A 17246-nucleotide genomic window follows, 5' to 3' on the forward strand; every position below is an offset into this window, starting at 1 on the left:
GTATACATTCAACAACACACCTGCAGTAACTAAGATGTTTATTTTCTTTGCTTTCAAATGAACTACTCAAGGCGTGACCCTCAGGTTTTACATGGTTAGTTAACCAGTGAATCTATAACTTGAGCTTTAAGACCAGTTGCAACAGGAACAGGAGCTGTCAAAGACCAGACCACTGGCACAGTGCTCAAAGTAGGTCTTGCCACTGGCACAGTTGTAGAACTGGTTCTTGTCTTTCGGGTTGGGGTACATGCCGTTGGCCTTTCCCGCGCAGAATCCGCTGTCCATGCCACTGGTGCCAGAGTCCCCACCAGAGGAGCTGCCACCAGAGGAGCTGCCACCACCGGAGCTTCCACCACCGGAGCTTCCTCCAGAGCTGCTTCCAGTAGTTGTGCTCATTCCAACGATTGGGGGAAGAGGAGTGGCGGGTGGTGCACATGCTAGAAAAACACCACAAATTGATATCATTGTTATTTTTCTGATGACTCTAGATTTCATATTGTTCATCACTGATATTAAAAGTCTTACATGCTTGCTCCAGATTAAGGCCCTTTTTGAGAACATTAATCAGTGGGTATTTTCCCTGGTTACAGAAAGTGCCCATGTAGTCATCCATGTCAAGGGTCCACACCATGGCGCCTCCAAAGTTACTCTTAGTCAGCCACTCAACCTAAAGACAGCCGGACGGGGAGTAGCACAAAGCATTTTGAGGTCAGAAAAAACATATGTAGCAAATTCATAAAAGGACTTTGGCACATTGTTTTCTGATCACCGCAGCAGGAACCCACATACACAAAAACAGGGATCAAACACAAAAAAATCTATTACAGTTGCTCCTGTCGTATTCTGTTGTAGCACAAAGGGAGAGCTTTCACATTTTATAATACATAATACACAGGACGTCTTGACAGGTTATAGAGATTGGGAAATATTTTTAGCTCAGAGGTAGTTCTGCCCATCAAATGGTAAAACAAGTATTCTGTGCAGTTCTGTTACCTTGAGCTGGAAGCTCTTGACGTTGTCATAGCCCACCCACTGGTTTCCCTTGTAGGCGTATGGCACATCCTGGGCCTGGTTCCAAACCTCAGTTGCTCCATCTTTCAAAAAGCCGCAGATCTGTAATTTTACAAAGCTATGCATTAATGACAGCCTAGGAACTTGTGCACTTCTTCATCTGGAGTCTGCAAGACTATGATAAACCAACCTGCATACAGAATATTAACTAACTCTGAACCACCATCAACATTCAAGCTTATTATTTATTACTTTGCAATAATAAAAGTGTACCTCAAAGTAAGCAAGTTCTCCAGCCTCTTGTGTGTATTTTCCTGGAGTTCCAGCACCAGCAATAGGCGCTCCAACACCATGATCAGCAGGGTTCCTAAGAGTGAATGTGTTGCCATATGTAGGGAAACCAACAATCAGCTTCTCAGCTGGGGCTCCCTGGCTCTTCCAGTAGTTCATGGCATAGTCCTGGATCAAAGACGTTGGAAATATACATGGAACTGGAAAGATATGGCTTTTGTGGATGCTTTAATACAGTTGAAGATAAAGTATGTAATGCAATCTTACAGAGAAACTTAAATTAGAACTTTTCTTGAGGATGTTCAAATACCCACCACATTGAAATAGATGAAGCCACCGTGGTCCTCTGGGCCTTTGAACAGGGGACTGCACTCACCAGTCATGGGGTCCCAAGAGCCATGGAAGTCATATGTCATGACATTGATCATATCCAGGGACCTGGGTGTGAAAAACAAGAAGTAAATAAGTTAAAGGAGTGAGATTCAGAATTGTTCTGTTCAACTGTGACCCATTATGTCACTGTGGATAAGACTTGACACAAGATACACAACAGATATTGCTTCAAATGCTTACTGGCCAAGTTTGGGAATCTGATAAGCAGAATCAATGGTGTCCTTTCCAGCAGACACAGCAGCAGACATCAGAAGACGAGCCTTGTTGCTCTGCTTGGCCTCATTCTCAAAAGCAGCTCTCATCTCCTGTTGAATGTCAACAGATATCAAATATTTAGTATCAAACTGAATTCCTGGATTCATAAACTATGATTTGTAACATGGTCAGATTGTGAGTTGTTTTGATTTTTATGTATCTTTTATTCCACAAAGCACAGTGGAAACCCCAACCCCACAGGGATTTACTGTGGCCCCAGACGTTTGAGGCAAGCCTGGACGGTTATATCTGCTCATCAGGCTAAGAAATGATTTAAACTGTAAAAACTGAGCAACAGCTAGGACAGACAAACCTCCAGGAAAACAGAGTAGTACTGCTTGTCCTGGTAAGAGCCTCCTCTGTTGGCTGGATACTCCCAGTCAATGTCAAGCCCATCAAATTCATACTTCCTCAAGAATGAAATGACTGAATTGATGAAGGTCTGGCGGTTGGCAGAGCTCAACACCATCTGTGAAAACCTAATGTGGGGAAAAGAAATAAATACAATAATAATGTAAAACAGAACATTTCAATTGTTAAGAGTGCCTAGTTTGCAGGTATCTGTAGATTATCTCACCCTGTCGAGCCAAAGTTCCATCCTCCAACAGACAGAAGAGTCTTCAGGTTGCCATTCCTGCCAAGGAATCCAACAAATAACAAATGAAAACACTCCTGCTTCTCCAATTGTGCTTTATTAGTGACATTTAATTGTTCTTTAATGGGGTTATTAGCTTCTGAAACATCTTTCAGTGACTCACTTGTTCTTCAGGGCGTTGAACTGACCGTAAAGCTCCACATCATTCCACTCATAGGTGGCCAGTTGGTTGTTCTTTATGGTGGCGAAGGCGTACAGAAGATGGGTACACAGACATGGGTCAATGTCATTGGGCATATAAATGGTTGGAGGTGGTCTGTACTGTGCCCAGTTTGTGAAGTAGCATGACAGTATGAAGGACGAGCCTTTGATTTAAAAAGAAATCTATTATTTACAGACCAAACACATGATGCAACGCAAAGAAAAGAGGAAAGACATGCACACAATCTTCTATATTCAGTTTTTCTTACCAAGCTGTGCATGCAGCAGCAGGGCCAGAGCTGTACAAATTAAAAGTCACACAGTTATTTTTGAGCAAGAAGTAATGTACAGGGAAAAAGTTCTCAAAACTGCCCCCTGGAAATGAATGAAATATACTATACATTCAAATCCTGGAAATAGCAATTACCAGGAGACCATCTGCTGCACATAGCAGAGCAAATTTTTTTCAAAATACAGCAGCGTGAACTTACCCGTCACAAACAGTACTTTCCCCATGGCTACCGTGTACAAGGAAGGTCATCTGGCAGGTACACTCACTTTTATACGCACCGTGTTTGCTCAGACTTAATAAAAACAAGACATCAGCCAAAAAAAAGGTGTTTATTTGCAAAAGATTGTTTCATAGGAGATTATCAAATGTCACTTAAGGAGTAATATTTGATTGCTTATCATAGTGCTCCACAGGCGCGCTTTCTCCTTGTGTGAAGGTCTCATTTATCCAAACTAAGCATAATCCAAAGCAAATACAATGCAGAAAAAATATGCATGAGGCCAAAGGCACTTTCAAGAGTTTGTCACAAATGTTTATATTTTATTAATGATGCCTGACCAACCAGAATTATAATTTGTGAGCTTATATGAAAAGAACAAAATGTGCATGTTTAAATCCACATAGCAAAACAAGAGGATTGAATTAACTGCATGAACCTATGATATCTTTATTAAATATGCCTTTCATGTCATGCAGTAAATTTACTGTCTCTGTTCAGTATTGACATAAGACATTAGAAGTCAGCACACATAAACAATGGGCCAAATTGCCTTTGATAAACCGTCTAGACTTCAGATATGTGATGTGATAAACATGTTTGACAACTCTAATCATGCAGAAAAGAGGATCGTGATATGTCATGAGGGGGGCATTTGCATTCAAATTAAAAGCATTCGCACAGTAAATGGAAAACTTATCTAATCACATAGCTTCCATTACAATGTTGCCTTCTTTATCTTTAACAGTTCATGTAATATTTAAAGAAAGATTATGCTGGTGTCAGCAGAGAACGGCTTGGCTGAGCCAAAGCCTAGAAGCAGAAGTAAATCCACTGCTTTTGCAAAAACAAACTTTTCATGGCGTTGAAATTAGAATAGATGTATAACAAATGTCAAGGGAATTGAAAGTGGGATGTTAAAGTTAAAAGTGAAAACAATGTCCTTTTTTATCATGTCAGAAAAGTTAATTTAAGAGACAAATCAATGACTAATCATGTCATATATGAATTTATATTATACATCTGTTAAAAACAAAAGCTGTGACCTCATCTAATAGTAGCCTGAATATTCACAAACATAAAATAAGCTTCATAATAAAAAGTACAAGCTGTTCTGTCGTGTTTTTATGCCTCAGTTATATAGATAAAACTTTATTAGGTTAAACAGTAGTTAGTTATAAAGGTATTAGATAGTTAATGAAATAGTCATAAAGGAAGTTTTTAAACACAAATTTGTGTCTCCATGTGTTGTAACCTTTGTCCTGCGTAATTCCTCACCACCAGTGTTTGTCACCAGCCTGGTTCTGTTTCTTCCTCTGTAGCTTGACCTTAAAGGAGACATAACATCATTCCAGAATATGCTGTTAGTGTAAACGATTACAAATCAAGAAATATACTGTAAAGTTCAGGCTAATAATAATAGTATTAAAAATAATAATAATAGTAATAAAAAATGACACTTTAAGATGCGGAACAGAAAGTGTTCATGAACTATGTTATGATCTCTTTGACACAATAAACTCTTGCACAACCAATTCATTGTTAAAATGACTTACCTTGTTAAAATTGCTATATTTACATGATTATGTAACTGTAAGCATTTACAGTCTTTATTGGATGTTCTTATAGATAATATAAAAGCTGGTTCTGAAAAAGTAAACAATAAAGCTCAAGATGACATAAAATAAACAACATGAATTGTAACATGATCAAAAATACTGCCTGAACTACACCTCAGAAAACAACAAACTGTGAATATGATATGCACATGAAGCTCATGGAAAGAAATCTGAACGCATAATCTTTTATGATAATACACGGCATCGGTTACATCATTATCAAGCCATTAAAAATGTACAGTAGCGCAAAATGGCAAAGAATCAAATTAGATGAACGAAGAAAGCCCGAGGAGACACTCAGACAAATGCAATGGACGTGAGGCAATGGGGCAAAAGATAATATTGTTTGTCCCTCAGCAAATAGTATCTCCAAACAAGATTTTTAGAAAGTGTGATTAGGCCGTGCTACATACTGCATAAAAAGGAGAAAATGATCGATTTCAGGAGGCTGCTGTTGTATTAAACATGTTATGTCCTTCTGACAGTCTGATCTTTACTGCCACCTACTGTTAAATTAAATAAACTGGCCTTAGATGAGTTCTCATGGTACAGAAACCTCAGCAGAGGAACTACGTGCATGTGAAATATAAATTGCGAAACCTGATTGACCTAATCTGTTTACACAATCTTAAAACGTCTGACAAATAAGAGGAACCTCTAGTTCCTTCAAGTTGTTCTTCCCAGTCCGACCATGAGGGTATCGCTTGGATTCCTTTATGGTAAAAGCAGCTTTTTAAATATACTTTAACTGTGTATTGGCAGAGTAACTTGGAAAGAATTATTAACTTTTTTTTGTATTTTGCAGCTCCAGTCTTCTGCCTCCTCTGGATTACAAAGCATGCAGTGGACTCAGTTCAGCTCTCGGCTCCAGAGAGGGTAACAGGAGCATATGGAGGATCTGTGACAGTCTCTTGTCAGTACGACCTTCAGTTCAGAGAACACACAAAGTACTGGTGCAAAGGAAAGACATATGAGTTGTGTAATATAGTGGTAAAAACACCCAAGAACCGAGGCAGTAAAAGAAGCTTCATCGCAGACGATAAGGAGACAGGAGTCTTCACTGTAAATATGACTGATCTCAGGAAAGAAGATGATGGTATGTACTGGTGTGTCATCGCCAGAAAAGGAAGGAACATCTACACTGGTGTCAGGCTCCACGTCTCCGACACAGGTACACTTCAGATAGGTTACCACTTCATCATATGTAATACAATGCTACTGCAGCTGCAGATTTATTAATGACCCAGATATATAAAAGCACTTATAACAACTAATTGTCCTTGTATGGCGAGAAATATTAGTCATATCATTTCTAGGTGACAGGGATTGATCAGTCAGTGTGCCATTTGTTGATTCTTAATGCAGAAATGTTCATGTTCACAGTGATAACAACCACCACACCCACACCAACCACTTCACCACCAGTGACACGGCATGAAATATGGTGAGGGTATACTGTAATTTCCGTTTTATTGTTAACGACATATGATCAATTACAGTCAAAGTAAGTCATTCTAATGTCTGTTTTTTGTCTGTTTAACTAGTTGGTGGGTGGCTCTACGTTGGATCCTCTTTATTTTAATGTTGTCTTGTTTGGTAGCAACACACATCGTTGTGTGGAGAATAGACTGTAAGGAAACAAAACAGACAGATGCTAGTGTCAACTTAAACATTTATAACTGAGTTTGGCGAAAGTTTAATTTATAAATAAGGTCATACCGGGGATGCAAAATCAATCTTCCACTGGACTCTAGCAGTGTGTGAATTAAACTGAAAAATAAACCGAGTGAAAAAAAGTGGCTTTCAGACTCTTTTTTTCTCCATATTTAAATGATTAAAACCTCATTAATTTCAGTGCCAAGGCCTAAGATAACTTAAGGTCCAACTTTTGAATATCAAATCAGCTTAAAATTAGCACCTCTGGGGAATGGAGGCTCTTGCCTTTCATTTGATTTATTTGCAGATCTTACATGGACGGTCACAGACGACGTATTGGTTTTGCATTTAACCACTGGTTTCTAGGGAGGTTTATGAGAGCGGTCAGTGTTGTACTCCAAGGATCTACGCAGAATACAAATCCCTTTATGGATAAATAAAGGCAAAAGAATAAAACGTGGATTAAAGAATGAACGATGGTGATATGCTGCATGTTAGGAGGCTTTACAGAGATATATTGATGTACAAGTGCTGACTCGCTTCCATATAAAGTCATATGGGACACCTACAGTTGAATTTGTGCAAACCGGTGACTTCCATTTACAATCGAATTATATTTATATAAATTATATACTAAATTATATTCATATTCCCCAGAAAATGTTTTATATTATATTCTCCAAAAGACGCTGTGGTGATTTGTGATCCTTGTCAAGCAGATTTCATTACCCTGCCGATTGTAGCTGCAAGAAGTTGGACAATTGTGTCTGCCGGTCTTTCCTTGGAGAGAACAGCACATTTTAACAGTTTATTAGCCAAATCTTTACAGTCTAATGCAATAACCCTGTATTAAATCTTATGAAGCATGTGATGTTCAGTTTATGTGTGTCAGAGAGATAGAGGTACTAAAGTATTTAATGTTGTATTGGATTGAATTATAGGTTGTTTTTGATATTCTCCCACCCTCTTGTATTTACATGCAGTTGGACAAAACCCTCAAGGTGTTTTTCACAGCAGAAATGTTGACTTGTCAGAGGAGGAAAAGCTCCACAAACACAGACGATGGTTCTGATTCTTTCAGTAAGTCCCTGTAAGCCATGGCTGCATGACAATGAGTCAGCATGCACAATCTGAGGTTCCTAAAAAAGCAACTAAATGTTACCTAACAGCAAGAAGGTTCCTAGTTTGCTACTCCAGCTTCCTCCCACAGTCCAAAGACATGCACTTAATAGTTGCTGACTCTAAATTTCCCTGCAGGGGTGAATGTGAGCGTGAATGTTTGTTTGTCTCTATGTGCTCTGTGATGAGCTGGCGACTTGTCCAGGGTGTGCCCCGCCTCTCGTCCAAAGTCAGCTGGGATAGGCTCCAGCGTCCACCGTGACCCTGATGAGGATAAGTGGCTGTGCTGTGCATTTCCCTACTGTTACATGCAAAAATATCCTCCATGAAAAGGCAGATAGCAGAGCATCAGTGTCAAAACATACCATAGGATTGACTGTCAGCAGCAAACAACAGAAAAAACAGCTTTATAAAGGGATGTTGCATTGTATTCTACATGTTTTCATATTTTTCTGCAAGCCTCCTAAAACCAGCCCAGCTAAATAAAGGCCTCATTTAACACAAGAATCACTCAATCATTGAATTGCTCTCATCTATTTCTATCTAGGTCTAAATCTATCAGTATTTATATTATGACACTGAATGGCCTTCTGTCTGTGAACGCACTGCAGAAGAGGCAGAGCTCAGATTCAGGTGAGGATGCAAGGTGTGTATGTGTGTATGTGTGTGTGTGTGTGTGTGTGTGTGAGGGATTTAAGGAGGTGATGTCACCACTTCTGCTGCAGGAACCTCTCGGATGAATACACGTCAAGGTAGCCAGCATTACCAGAGAGAAGTCATCCTTCAAAGTAAAAGCACAAATGTTCAACGCATGAAAAAAAATCATGCTAAAATACAAATACAATAAAGCACTTACAAATTTACAACTATAGAGTCAATCCTGACATCTTTATGTATTATTTGGTGACAAATAATTTTGAAAATAAAATTTGAAAATAAAATTTGGTAACAACACAGAACAGGCACACACTATATACAGGTATAAGGTAAAAATAGGTGACAACAATATTAACATACATTAAAAAATATATAATATATAATGCTGTTGTTATCACGTAATACTGTATATGTACTTAATATATCTGTTATTACCATCAGTGCTATTACCATCATCTTGTCACTGCACCTTATCTATGTTATATCCGTGGTTTTTTAAGTGTTCTTGTCCCATTCTGTTGTTTCATTAGTATTAGTAGTATTTATTCTATTGTATTTTTATTGTATCTAGCTATCTAATCTAGAACTATCTATCTATCTATCTATCTATCTATCTATCTTCTAGCTATCTATCTATCTATCTATCTATCTATCTATCTATCTATCTATCTATCTATCTATCTTCTACACGTTTTATTTTGAAGGGCAATACAATAAAAATACAATAAAAATACATAAATGAGGTATAAAAAAAATAAAACACACAATGGGACAAAAAACACAGGATAAATACATAGATAGGTGCAGTGACAAGATGATGGTAATAGCACTGATGGTAATAACAATATATAGTAATAATTACAGTATATATAGTATATATAATAACAACAGCATATATATATATTTTTTTCTTTCTTTTATTTTTATATTGTTGTCACCGATTTTTACCTTATACCTATATATAGTGTGCTTGTTGTCACCGATTTTTACCTTATACCTATATATAGTGTGCCTGATCTATCTATCTATCTATCTATCTATCTATCTATCTATCTATCTATCTATCTATCTATCTATCTATCATACACATTTTATTTTGAAGGGCACAGCCTGTGTCGTCGTGTCTAGCTTCACAGCTGCTGCTGGTTGTTGTAGTCTCTCTCTCTCTCTCTCTCTGGTTGTTGTAGTCTCTCTCTCTCTCTCTGGTTGTTGTAGTCTCTCTCTCTCTCTCTGGTTGTTGTAGTCTCTCTCTCTCTCTCTCTGACTGTAGCAATAGTTGCTGCTCGCTGGTGCCAACGCCCGGCGAAACAGATAGCAAGCGGAGACACGGTACGTAACTCAGACACTTTCCCTGACATGTACGTGTGAGGTTTTAGTTTTAATGTTTCTTATGTTTTCATGTTTTCATTCAAGGCGTTAATAGTTCACAGGCTAGCCGGCCGGCTGCTAAGCTAAGCTAGCATTGTTTAACAGCGTATTTTGGCTGTGACCGACACATTCACTTCACATCACCGCTCGGTTAAGCAGAAAGTGTCTACATGATGTGATTGGCCCCGTTATCCTGTTTACAGACACTGTAGGTGAGCGAGGTGATGAGATGAATGAACCAGGTTAGCTCACAGTCAGACAGGAGGAGTAGTAGTGATGATGGGGTGTGACACTCTTCCTCTCCAACACTCCTTCAATCAACTCTTATCAGGGGATGGAAACTTATGCATAACATGTTAAGCGTGCTAATGAGTTATCACCTCTCTCCAGACAGCAGAAAGAAGCACAAACCATGCAGACCATCAAATGTGTGGTGGTGGGTGATGGAGCAGTGGGTAAAACCTGCCTACTGATTTCATACACCACCAACAAATTCCCCTCTGAATATGTACCAACAGTGAGTATGTTTTGGTTTTGTTTCAGAGTTTTTTTTCGAGATGCATGCATTGTCACTGTTTGAACCCGTAACATCACCATTCATTCATTCTTCTGTCACAGGTTTTCGACAACTATGCAGTCACTGTAATGATTGGCGGTGAGCCGTACACCCTCGGCTTATTTGATACAGCAGGTACGATGTGTTTGACTCTTTTTAAATTAATAAATATTTTTTATTAAAGTTTCAAGTAGGGCTGCCACAAACGATTATTTTGATAGTCGACTAATCACCGATTATTTTTTCCATTAGTCAACTAATCGGATCATATGTAAATTGACTGTCCCGGACTCGGGTGGGTGGGCGCTGTAAAACTCACGGACGGAGCCGTGAGCCACCTTCGCCCCCCGAGTCTTTCCATGCCGACCCATAGAGGTGCCGCCGTGGAGGAAATGTGGGGAGAGGTCCCACGAGGGGATCCTCCCGCACCGCGTGGCCGTCCCTGACCCGCCGAGTTGAATCCCTTCCGCGGAAGTTGCGGAAAAATCGCGGTGATTGGTTAAAATTGCAACACCGCCCTGAATTCACAGGGATTCACTGAAGTTGCGTTGAAGTTGCAAATCGCAACATCGTGAATTCCTGGAGGGTCTGTGTTGTGGTATCATTTACGGTACAGTCAGGCCTGACGCCAATTACCACTACTAAAAGTAAAAAGTAAAAAAACAAAACAAAAAAAAACGATGTGTCGACTACTAAATTAGTTGTCGACGAACAAAATCATCGACATAATCATGACTAATCGACTAATCGCGGCAGCCCTAGTTTCAAGTGCATATCAAACTTTATGACAAATTTACAAACATTTTCATTTATATCCCGTCGAACAGCCACTCATTCACACAGACAAAGAAAAATAAATAAATAAAATGGACAGTGACAAAAGACATCAAACTAATGGAGTAAAATATAATTAAAAAAAGGGCAGGATCATTTCATAACCTGTTATTCAGTCAGTGTTATCCGTTTCATTGGTCAGAAATGACATAAATGATTCCCAAATACAAACTGTTTACCTTTAACACTGTATGTCAATCTCTCCAGTCCAAGACAAGTCATCAACTCCTTCTTCCATATTGCCAGTGATGGTGGTTCTACATTTAGTGCAATATAGTGCAATCACTCTCTTTGCATGGAGAAGTCCAAAGTCAACCATCTTCGATTGCCTCGTTGTTCTGATGGGGTCTTTGGGGTATATTCCAAGTATACAGATTGTTGACGTCAAAGGAATGTTACACTTAACCATCCGTGATAAACATTTAACTACATTTTCCCAAAATACCAAAATCTTAGAGCATTCCCATAGCCAGTGAATCAAAGTTCCCTTTTCAGTCAGACATTTAACACAAACTGGTCCCAATTCCTTTCTCTGCCCATAATTTGAATCCCCCATCCAATCTACCAGGTTGTCTGAGATCTACGGACTCAGGTCAGATAGTGGAGCACAGAGTTCAAACCAGACACGGTGAAGCAGCATTTAGCAGTTATGCTGCTCACAACTGGAACAAACTACCAGCAGGACTGAAATCAGCCCCAACTCTTAGCACTTTTAAATCCAGGTTAAAAACTTTTCTATTTTCACGTGCTTATGGCTGAGCTCTTTTAAAGAACTTTTAAAGAATTTTTAATCATAATCCAGTGATTCGTTTATTGTTTTAAATTGTTTTCAAATTTGCTATTTTAATGATTTTAAATGACATTCTGATGTTTTTAATTAAATTTTCTTCTCTTTTTATTTTTTTATTTCTATTGCTATTGCTTGTCTTAATGTCAAATGTTTTTCCTTGCCTCTGTAAAGCACTATGAATTGCCTTGTGTACGAATTGTGCTATACAAATAAACTTGCCTTGCCTTGCCTTGCCTTGCCCCAGATAGGAGTAAATTGTGACAAAGTTAATGTTTCATCAACAAAGTTATGTGTTGCATACCACACTGATATTGTATTTTTAACAAAAGGGTTTCTTGTCTGTTTTTCTTGTCTTGATATCTGAGGAATATACGTAAATACTGCTTTATGGGCAGATCTGACACTGATTTTTGTTCAATATTTACCCAAGCAGGTGGTGTGGATGAAAAAAAAATAGTACATTGCAGAACTTAATTGAGTAGCCCAATAATACCATTTCAGGTTTGGGACCCGAAGTCCTCCCCTTTCATAGGGTAAATACATTTAAATGCATTCTTAATAAAGTCTGTTATGTGTTAAATAAATTTTTTTTTTGTATCTCTTTTACAGGTCAGGAGGATTACGACCGGTTACGACCACTAAGCTACCCGCAGACAGATGTCTTCTTAGTCTGTTTCTCAGTCGTTTCACCTTCCTCGTTTGAGAACGTTAAAGAAAAGGTGAGTACTAAGCGTTAGCCCACACCCTCCGTATAACACCCCTCACAAAGTGTGCAAGCAGTGTGTCGAGAGTTTACGGATGTGGACCAAAGGAACACGTGAAAAGTTGGCATTTGGTATCCCCCATGGTTTGGCGAGAGCAAAAAGACCATTGTACAGACTGTTACTTTTGTTTAGTGAAAACAAGCGGGATCCTATATTTCAAAAACTTGACGTGATAGAGAAAAACTGAGATCAGTTTTGGATTCCGCACCCAAAAATGAGTTAAAAACAGCTGTCAGACCTAACTCAACAGAAACCGTGTTCCCCAGGGTAATAGAATAGCATAGAAAAGATACTTTATTGATCACTCAAGGTTTGCAATACAACCACACACTCACGCTAAAAGGGCTCTTAGACATGCAGATGTTAAGAGATGGTGGAGTGCTGGGAGTAGGGGGTTCGGTACCTTGCTCAAGAACATCTCGGCAGTGCCCAGGTAGGTGAACTGGCGCCTCTCCAGCTACTAGTCCACCTACAATACTTTGGTCTTTACTGGGCCACCCTCCGGTTCCCAAGCCAAGTCTCCTTCAGGCTGAGCTACAGCCGCCCCCACTCTGCTCTTACTGTCCTTGCTCTTGTTAAGTTATTGGTGGTTTGTAAAATAGTATAATTGTAAACATGGAGTTATAGGGTATATAGGTGCACAGCTACTAAGGGGGAATAGGAGATTTACAATTTACGGTTTAAAAAGACGTTAAAATTTTTTAAAAATGTATTTATGGTGGAACAGATCATGAAAAGTTGTCTAAATAAAAGTCTAAAAATCAGGTGATCTTCAAAAAGCCTCATAAATATACGAGTATTAGATGGTGGCCTTGTGAAAACAAAACATCAATGTTAGATTTATGAATATGATTCAGTTGCGCACACTAATATGCAATTTGACTGCGGATCTCTTATAATAATGAATTCTGCTCATGGTGGTTCACCTGCTCAAACACACAAAGACAAGATGTGTAAAAATACAGCGATGTCCAGAAGTGAAAGTGTTCGTGAGTCAAATTGTTATTCCAAGCAGAGAGGTGCTTTCTCAGTGACAAATCGTGGCTACACTAAAGGTTTCGAAGGGGGCAGTGCATGAAACTTTAAAATTCTTTGCAGAAACTGAATCGGTTGTATCCAAAGGGCAGACCAAAAGTGGTGACCAGACCATCAGAGGATCAATACATCAAGCTTAGTTCCCTGACAGATAGAAAAGCAACTTCAACACAGATACAGCGTTTGATAAATAATCACAAGACTCCAATCAGCAGAAGTGCTGTCAGAAAAAGGGCTGTCTTGTTGTGATCTCGGAGAAGTTTCTAAACCACTTCACCTCAGAAGGGGAAACGAGGACAGACACTTTGAGTGGAACACGAAATACCAGCATTGGAGATTTATGGTAGTAATAGAAAGGTGTTTGTAAGGAGACCGAATCATACCGCACGGTTGGTGGAAATGTTCAAGCCTGGGAGTGTTTGACTTTCTCTGGAGTTGGACACCTGCACTAAAATTACAACACCCTAACCATGGAGACATAACACTCTTGACTTGCTACACCCTTCCGGTTTGCATCTTTGTGGAGAAGGATTCATATTGCCGCAGGACACACACCTCAAAGCTTTGGAAGAACTATTGGAGGACCAAAGAAAAATAAGACTGTCATGGACTTTCCTCCAGTTATCTGACCTCAACCCTGGTGGCATTTGAAGACTGAGAAAGCCAACACAAGAAGATCTTTGGATCGTTGTCGTTTCGTGCTAGGATAACACACTTGGGAAGTCCATGCCAGCTCAAGCGTCAACTCAAACTGTTAAGCTGATATTATCGTACTAAAGTAATGCAGAATAGGGGTATCTTGACTGGTGGTCTCCGATCTTTGGACCTCACTGTATATATACATATATATATCTAAAGGGTTCTTCCTTTCCTGATCGAGTTTAGCACCATGACAACAAAGTTCATACTGAAGTAAAACGTCCTCCTTCCTTGTTGTTCTTCTTCAGAATTATATTCCATCATGTAGCTTAAAAAATCAATCTTTTTAAGTGTTTTGACCTTTTGGTGCTTTTGTATTTGTGTTTTTTTTTTCTGCAGTGGGTTCCTGAAATAACTCACCACTGTCCCAAGACCCCGTTCCTGTTGGTAGGCACTCAGATCGATCTGCGCGACGACCCCTCCACAGTGGAGAAGCTAGCCAAGAACAAACAGAAGCCGATCACCCCCGAGACGGCAGAAAAGCTCGCCCGCGACCTCAAGGCGGTCAAATACGTCGAGTGCTCAGCCCTAACGCAGGTAAGAGCTCCCCATTTAAGCAACACTTGCCAGCTGTTGTGGGTGGAAGTACCTTTGCCTCTTTTGCTAACAGCATTTCGCTTAAAACAACCTCCATCTAACTCTGTGTTGTGTGCCTGTCTTTCTCCCTTCTTTTCCTCTTTCTGTAGCGGGGACTGAAGAACGTATTTGATGAGGCTATCTTAGCCGCTTTAGAGCCCCCCGAAACTCAAAGAAAGAGAAAATGCTGTTTGTTCTGATGTCGTCTTGCATCTTGCTTTGCCTCCCTGCTGCTTACTCATTGTAAAGAGATGTCCGTCACTAAAATAACCACAACGCTCTTTTAAAACTTCGTGCCCATTAACTTTATTCCTTCTGTTTGTGTGTGTGCTTTCTTTTCAACTTGGCCTAATCACAATTGTCCATGCTGCCTGATGATGATAAGAGTGCCAATCTTTAATTCTGTTTTCTGTTGTCAGCAACTCGTGTGCCAGTCTGTGTAACTGTACATGACTGAGTCTGTTTTTGTTTTTTAAATTCTGTTATTATCTCAATGTTGAGCTCTTCAGCGTCCACAAAGCAAAATATGCTACATTCTGTCTTAGACAGTAACACCATTTTTCTACTGCAGAATCAAAAATTTTCCCCCCAGGCTTTTGTCTTTACTCAGACAACTTGATCATGAGAGGAGAGTCTTGTAAAATGTTATTTGAATAAAGGAAAATTTTGATCGCCCTGCTCCATTTCTACTCAGCCTTCTTTTGCACGTAGTTCCCCAGAAGATGTTAATTTGTATTTGGAACACAGCCCTGTTTTGAATATTGATGTTTTATTTCCACAGAAAGGATTAAAGAATGTGTTTGATGAGGCAATACTGGCTGCCCTGGAGCCTCCCGAACCTAAGAAAAGACGTAAATGTGTTCTGCTCTAAGTTTCGTCGCAGCCGTCTTCACACCACGTTTCCAAATCTAGGTTAACAGTACTGAAGCGGCTCGGCTGCACAAAGCACATTCCAGCACGAGTTGAGGTATCTTGAAATGTTTGCCTTCTTGACTGACTTAACCTGAATACATATTCAATGTGTCGAACGTGATTTTTAAAAAAAGATTGAGTAACATATGATGCTCTTCGTGATGATTTGACGCCATTGAGATGGTCTTACGTGATACGACCATTTCGACTACGTAAAAACCTGTAGGTGACGTTTTGAAATAACACATGTTAAAGAGTTTGCAGAAGTTTTTACTTCCAAAAGAATGAACTATGAAGTGGTACTTTTACCAAGACAACTGTTTTATTGACTGTAAGACACAAACAAGCTGATAATGATGGGTTAGAGAGATGCTCAAACTATGTTATATCCTTAAAACATTTTTTTTGTTACTTTTCAAGTAATTCCCTCCAGTTTATCATTTATACAATATGTTCGACTCTGGCGCACAAGACTACAAACATTCTTCCATCACCGGTGGAGTATCTAGCAATATGAATCCTGCTCCTGAGTTATTTTTCGAAAGTTTTTTTTGTTTTCAAGACTCAAAGTATTAATTTAAATCGTTGTATTCTTCCCATCGTTTCATGTTCAATGTCAACACAAATATTCGATGTAATCTGACGATGCTCCACCGTAGTTCTCGTTTGCCAAAAACAAAAACACCTGTTAGAAGCTGACAAAGAAGTGGGAACTGTTCAGTTTCATATTCTTTGTTAACACTTCATTGGAAGTACAACAACCACTGTCAGTTTACGTCATCACACGCAGGGGAGTTAGAGCACAACCGTTTGCCGGTCGTTTTCTTTTTGTGACAGAAGTTGGTGTGTGTCCTGAAAGCTTATGAAAACTTTGAAGCAGGATTTCGGCACTGTAACCCAGGCTAATGAGCCTGAGAGTTTTGTAAACTGAACGTACTCGCCGCTCTAACCGCAGCGTCTTTAAGTGTGACGGTTCTTACGAAATGCTATACGTTGTTTGACCCTGTGAATATTTTTGAGTGACTGAACTAGCTCTATTTGTCTTTTACTATTTCATGCCTCCTGAATGGGCGGGCTTGAATTTGTAAATATAGTGAGAATAACTCATAACTTATTGACTGAATACAATGTGTGCATTACCGATAACGAGATTTAAAGAAGCCGAGATGACAGTGAAATCAGATTAACCAGGAAAATGTTAAGATAGCGAGTTTCTTGGACTCTCTTGATTTTTATTCAAATTGACATCACATTGTACTGTATCTTTCTTGCATCACAATAAACCAGTATTATGAATAAACCTAACTTCAAATCCTACTTGTTGTCTTGACTTGATGGTTATGAATAAATAAAGTTTATTTACTTGTATGAATTTTCCACAGATGACAGGTAGAAAACACAAACAC

General features: G+C 39.2%; 3 protein-coding genes across 5 annotated transcripts; 2 read left to right on the forward strand and 1 right to left on the reverse strand.

Moving 5' to 3' along the window:
• Window positions 1–21: 21 nt before the first annotated feature.
• On the reverse strand, window positions 22–3318 carry LOC104924681 (acidic mammalian chitinase). Its single transcript, XM_010738103.3, has 11 exons — window positions 3238–3318; window positions 3016–3045; window positions 2709–2910; window positions 2528–2584; window positions 2264–2429; window positions 1876–2000; window positions 1617–1740; window positions 1285–1470; window positions 994–1113; window positions 526–667; window positions 22–437 (listed from the first exon to the last, which is right to left on the reverse strand). Exons 1-11 carry the CDS (start codon window positions 3260–3262, stop codon window positions 127–129), a joined length of 1488 nt encoding a protein of 495 aa, XP_010736405.1. The 5' UTR covers window positions 3263–3318; the 3' UTR covers window positions 22–126.
• Window positions 3319–5512: 2194 nt separating this feature from the next.
• LOC104924680 (CMRF35-like molecule 3) lies at window positions 5513–6670 on the forward strand. The gene is made up of 4 exons (XM_010738102.3): window positions 5513–5593; window positions 5680–6045; window positions 6258–6318; window positions 6419–6670. The coding sequence occupies exons 1-4, from the start codon at window positions 5566–5568 to the stop codon at window positions 6555–6557; spliced, it is 594 nt and encodes a 197-aa protein (XP_010736404.2). The 5' UTR covers window positions 5513–5565; the 3' UTR covers window positions 6558–6670.
• A 2821-nt stretch (window positions 6671–9491) lies between these two features.
• Window positions 9492–17157, forward strand: LOC104924679 (cell division control protein 42 homolog). Of its 3 annotated transcripts, none has more exons than XM_019256872.2 (6): window positions 9492–9635; window positions 10065–10191; window positions 10293–10365; window positions 12464–12573; window positions 14692–14889; window positions 15710–17157. In XM_019256872.2, exons 2-6 carry the CDS (start codon window positions 10087–10089, stop codon window positions 15797–15799), a joined length of 576 nt encoding a protein of 191 aa, XP_019112417.1. In that variant the 5' UTR covers window positions 9492–9635; window positions 10065–10086; the 3' UTR covers window positions 15800–17157. The 3 variants fall into 3 exon arrangements, with proteins under 3 accessions (XP_019112417.1, XP_019112411.1, XP_019112426.1); XM_019256866.2 differs by lacking the exon at window positions 15710–17157 and adding an exon at window positions 15039–15606 and having other exon boundaries at window positions 9493–9635; XM_019256881.2 differs by lacking the exon at window positions 15710–17157 and adding an exon at window positions 15039–15606 and having other exon boundaries at window positions 9509–9635; window positions 10069–10191.
• The last annotated feature ends 89 nt before the right edge of the window (window positions 17158–17246 follow it).

The sequence above is a fragment of the Larimichthys crocea genome, chromosome XV, assembly GCF_000972845.2.
Source record: "Larimichthys crocea isolate SSNF chromosome XV, L_crocea_2.0, whole genome shotgun sequence".
NCBI classification, from domain to species: Eukaryota; Metazoa; Chordata; class Actinopteri; family Sciaenidae; genus Larimichthys; species Larimichthys crocea.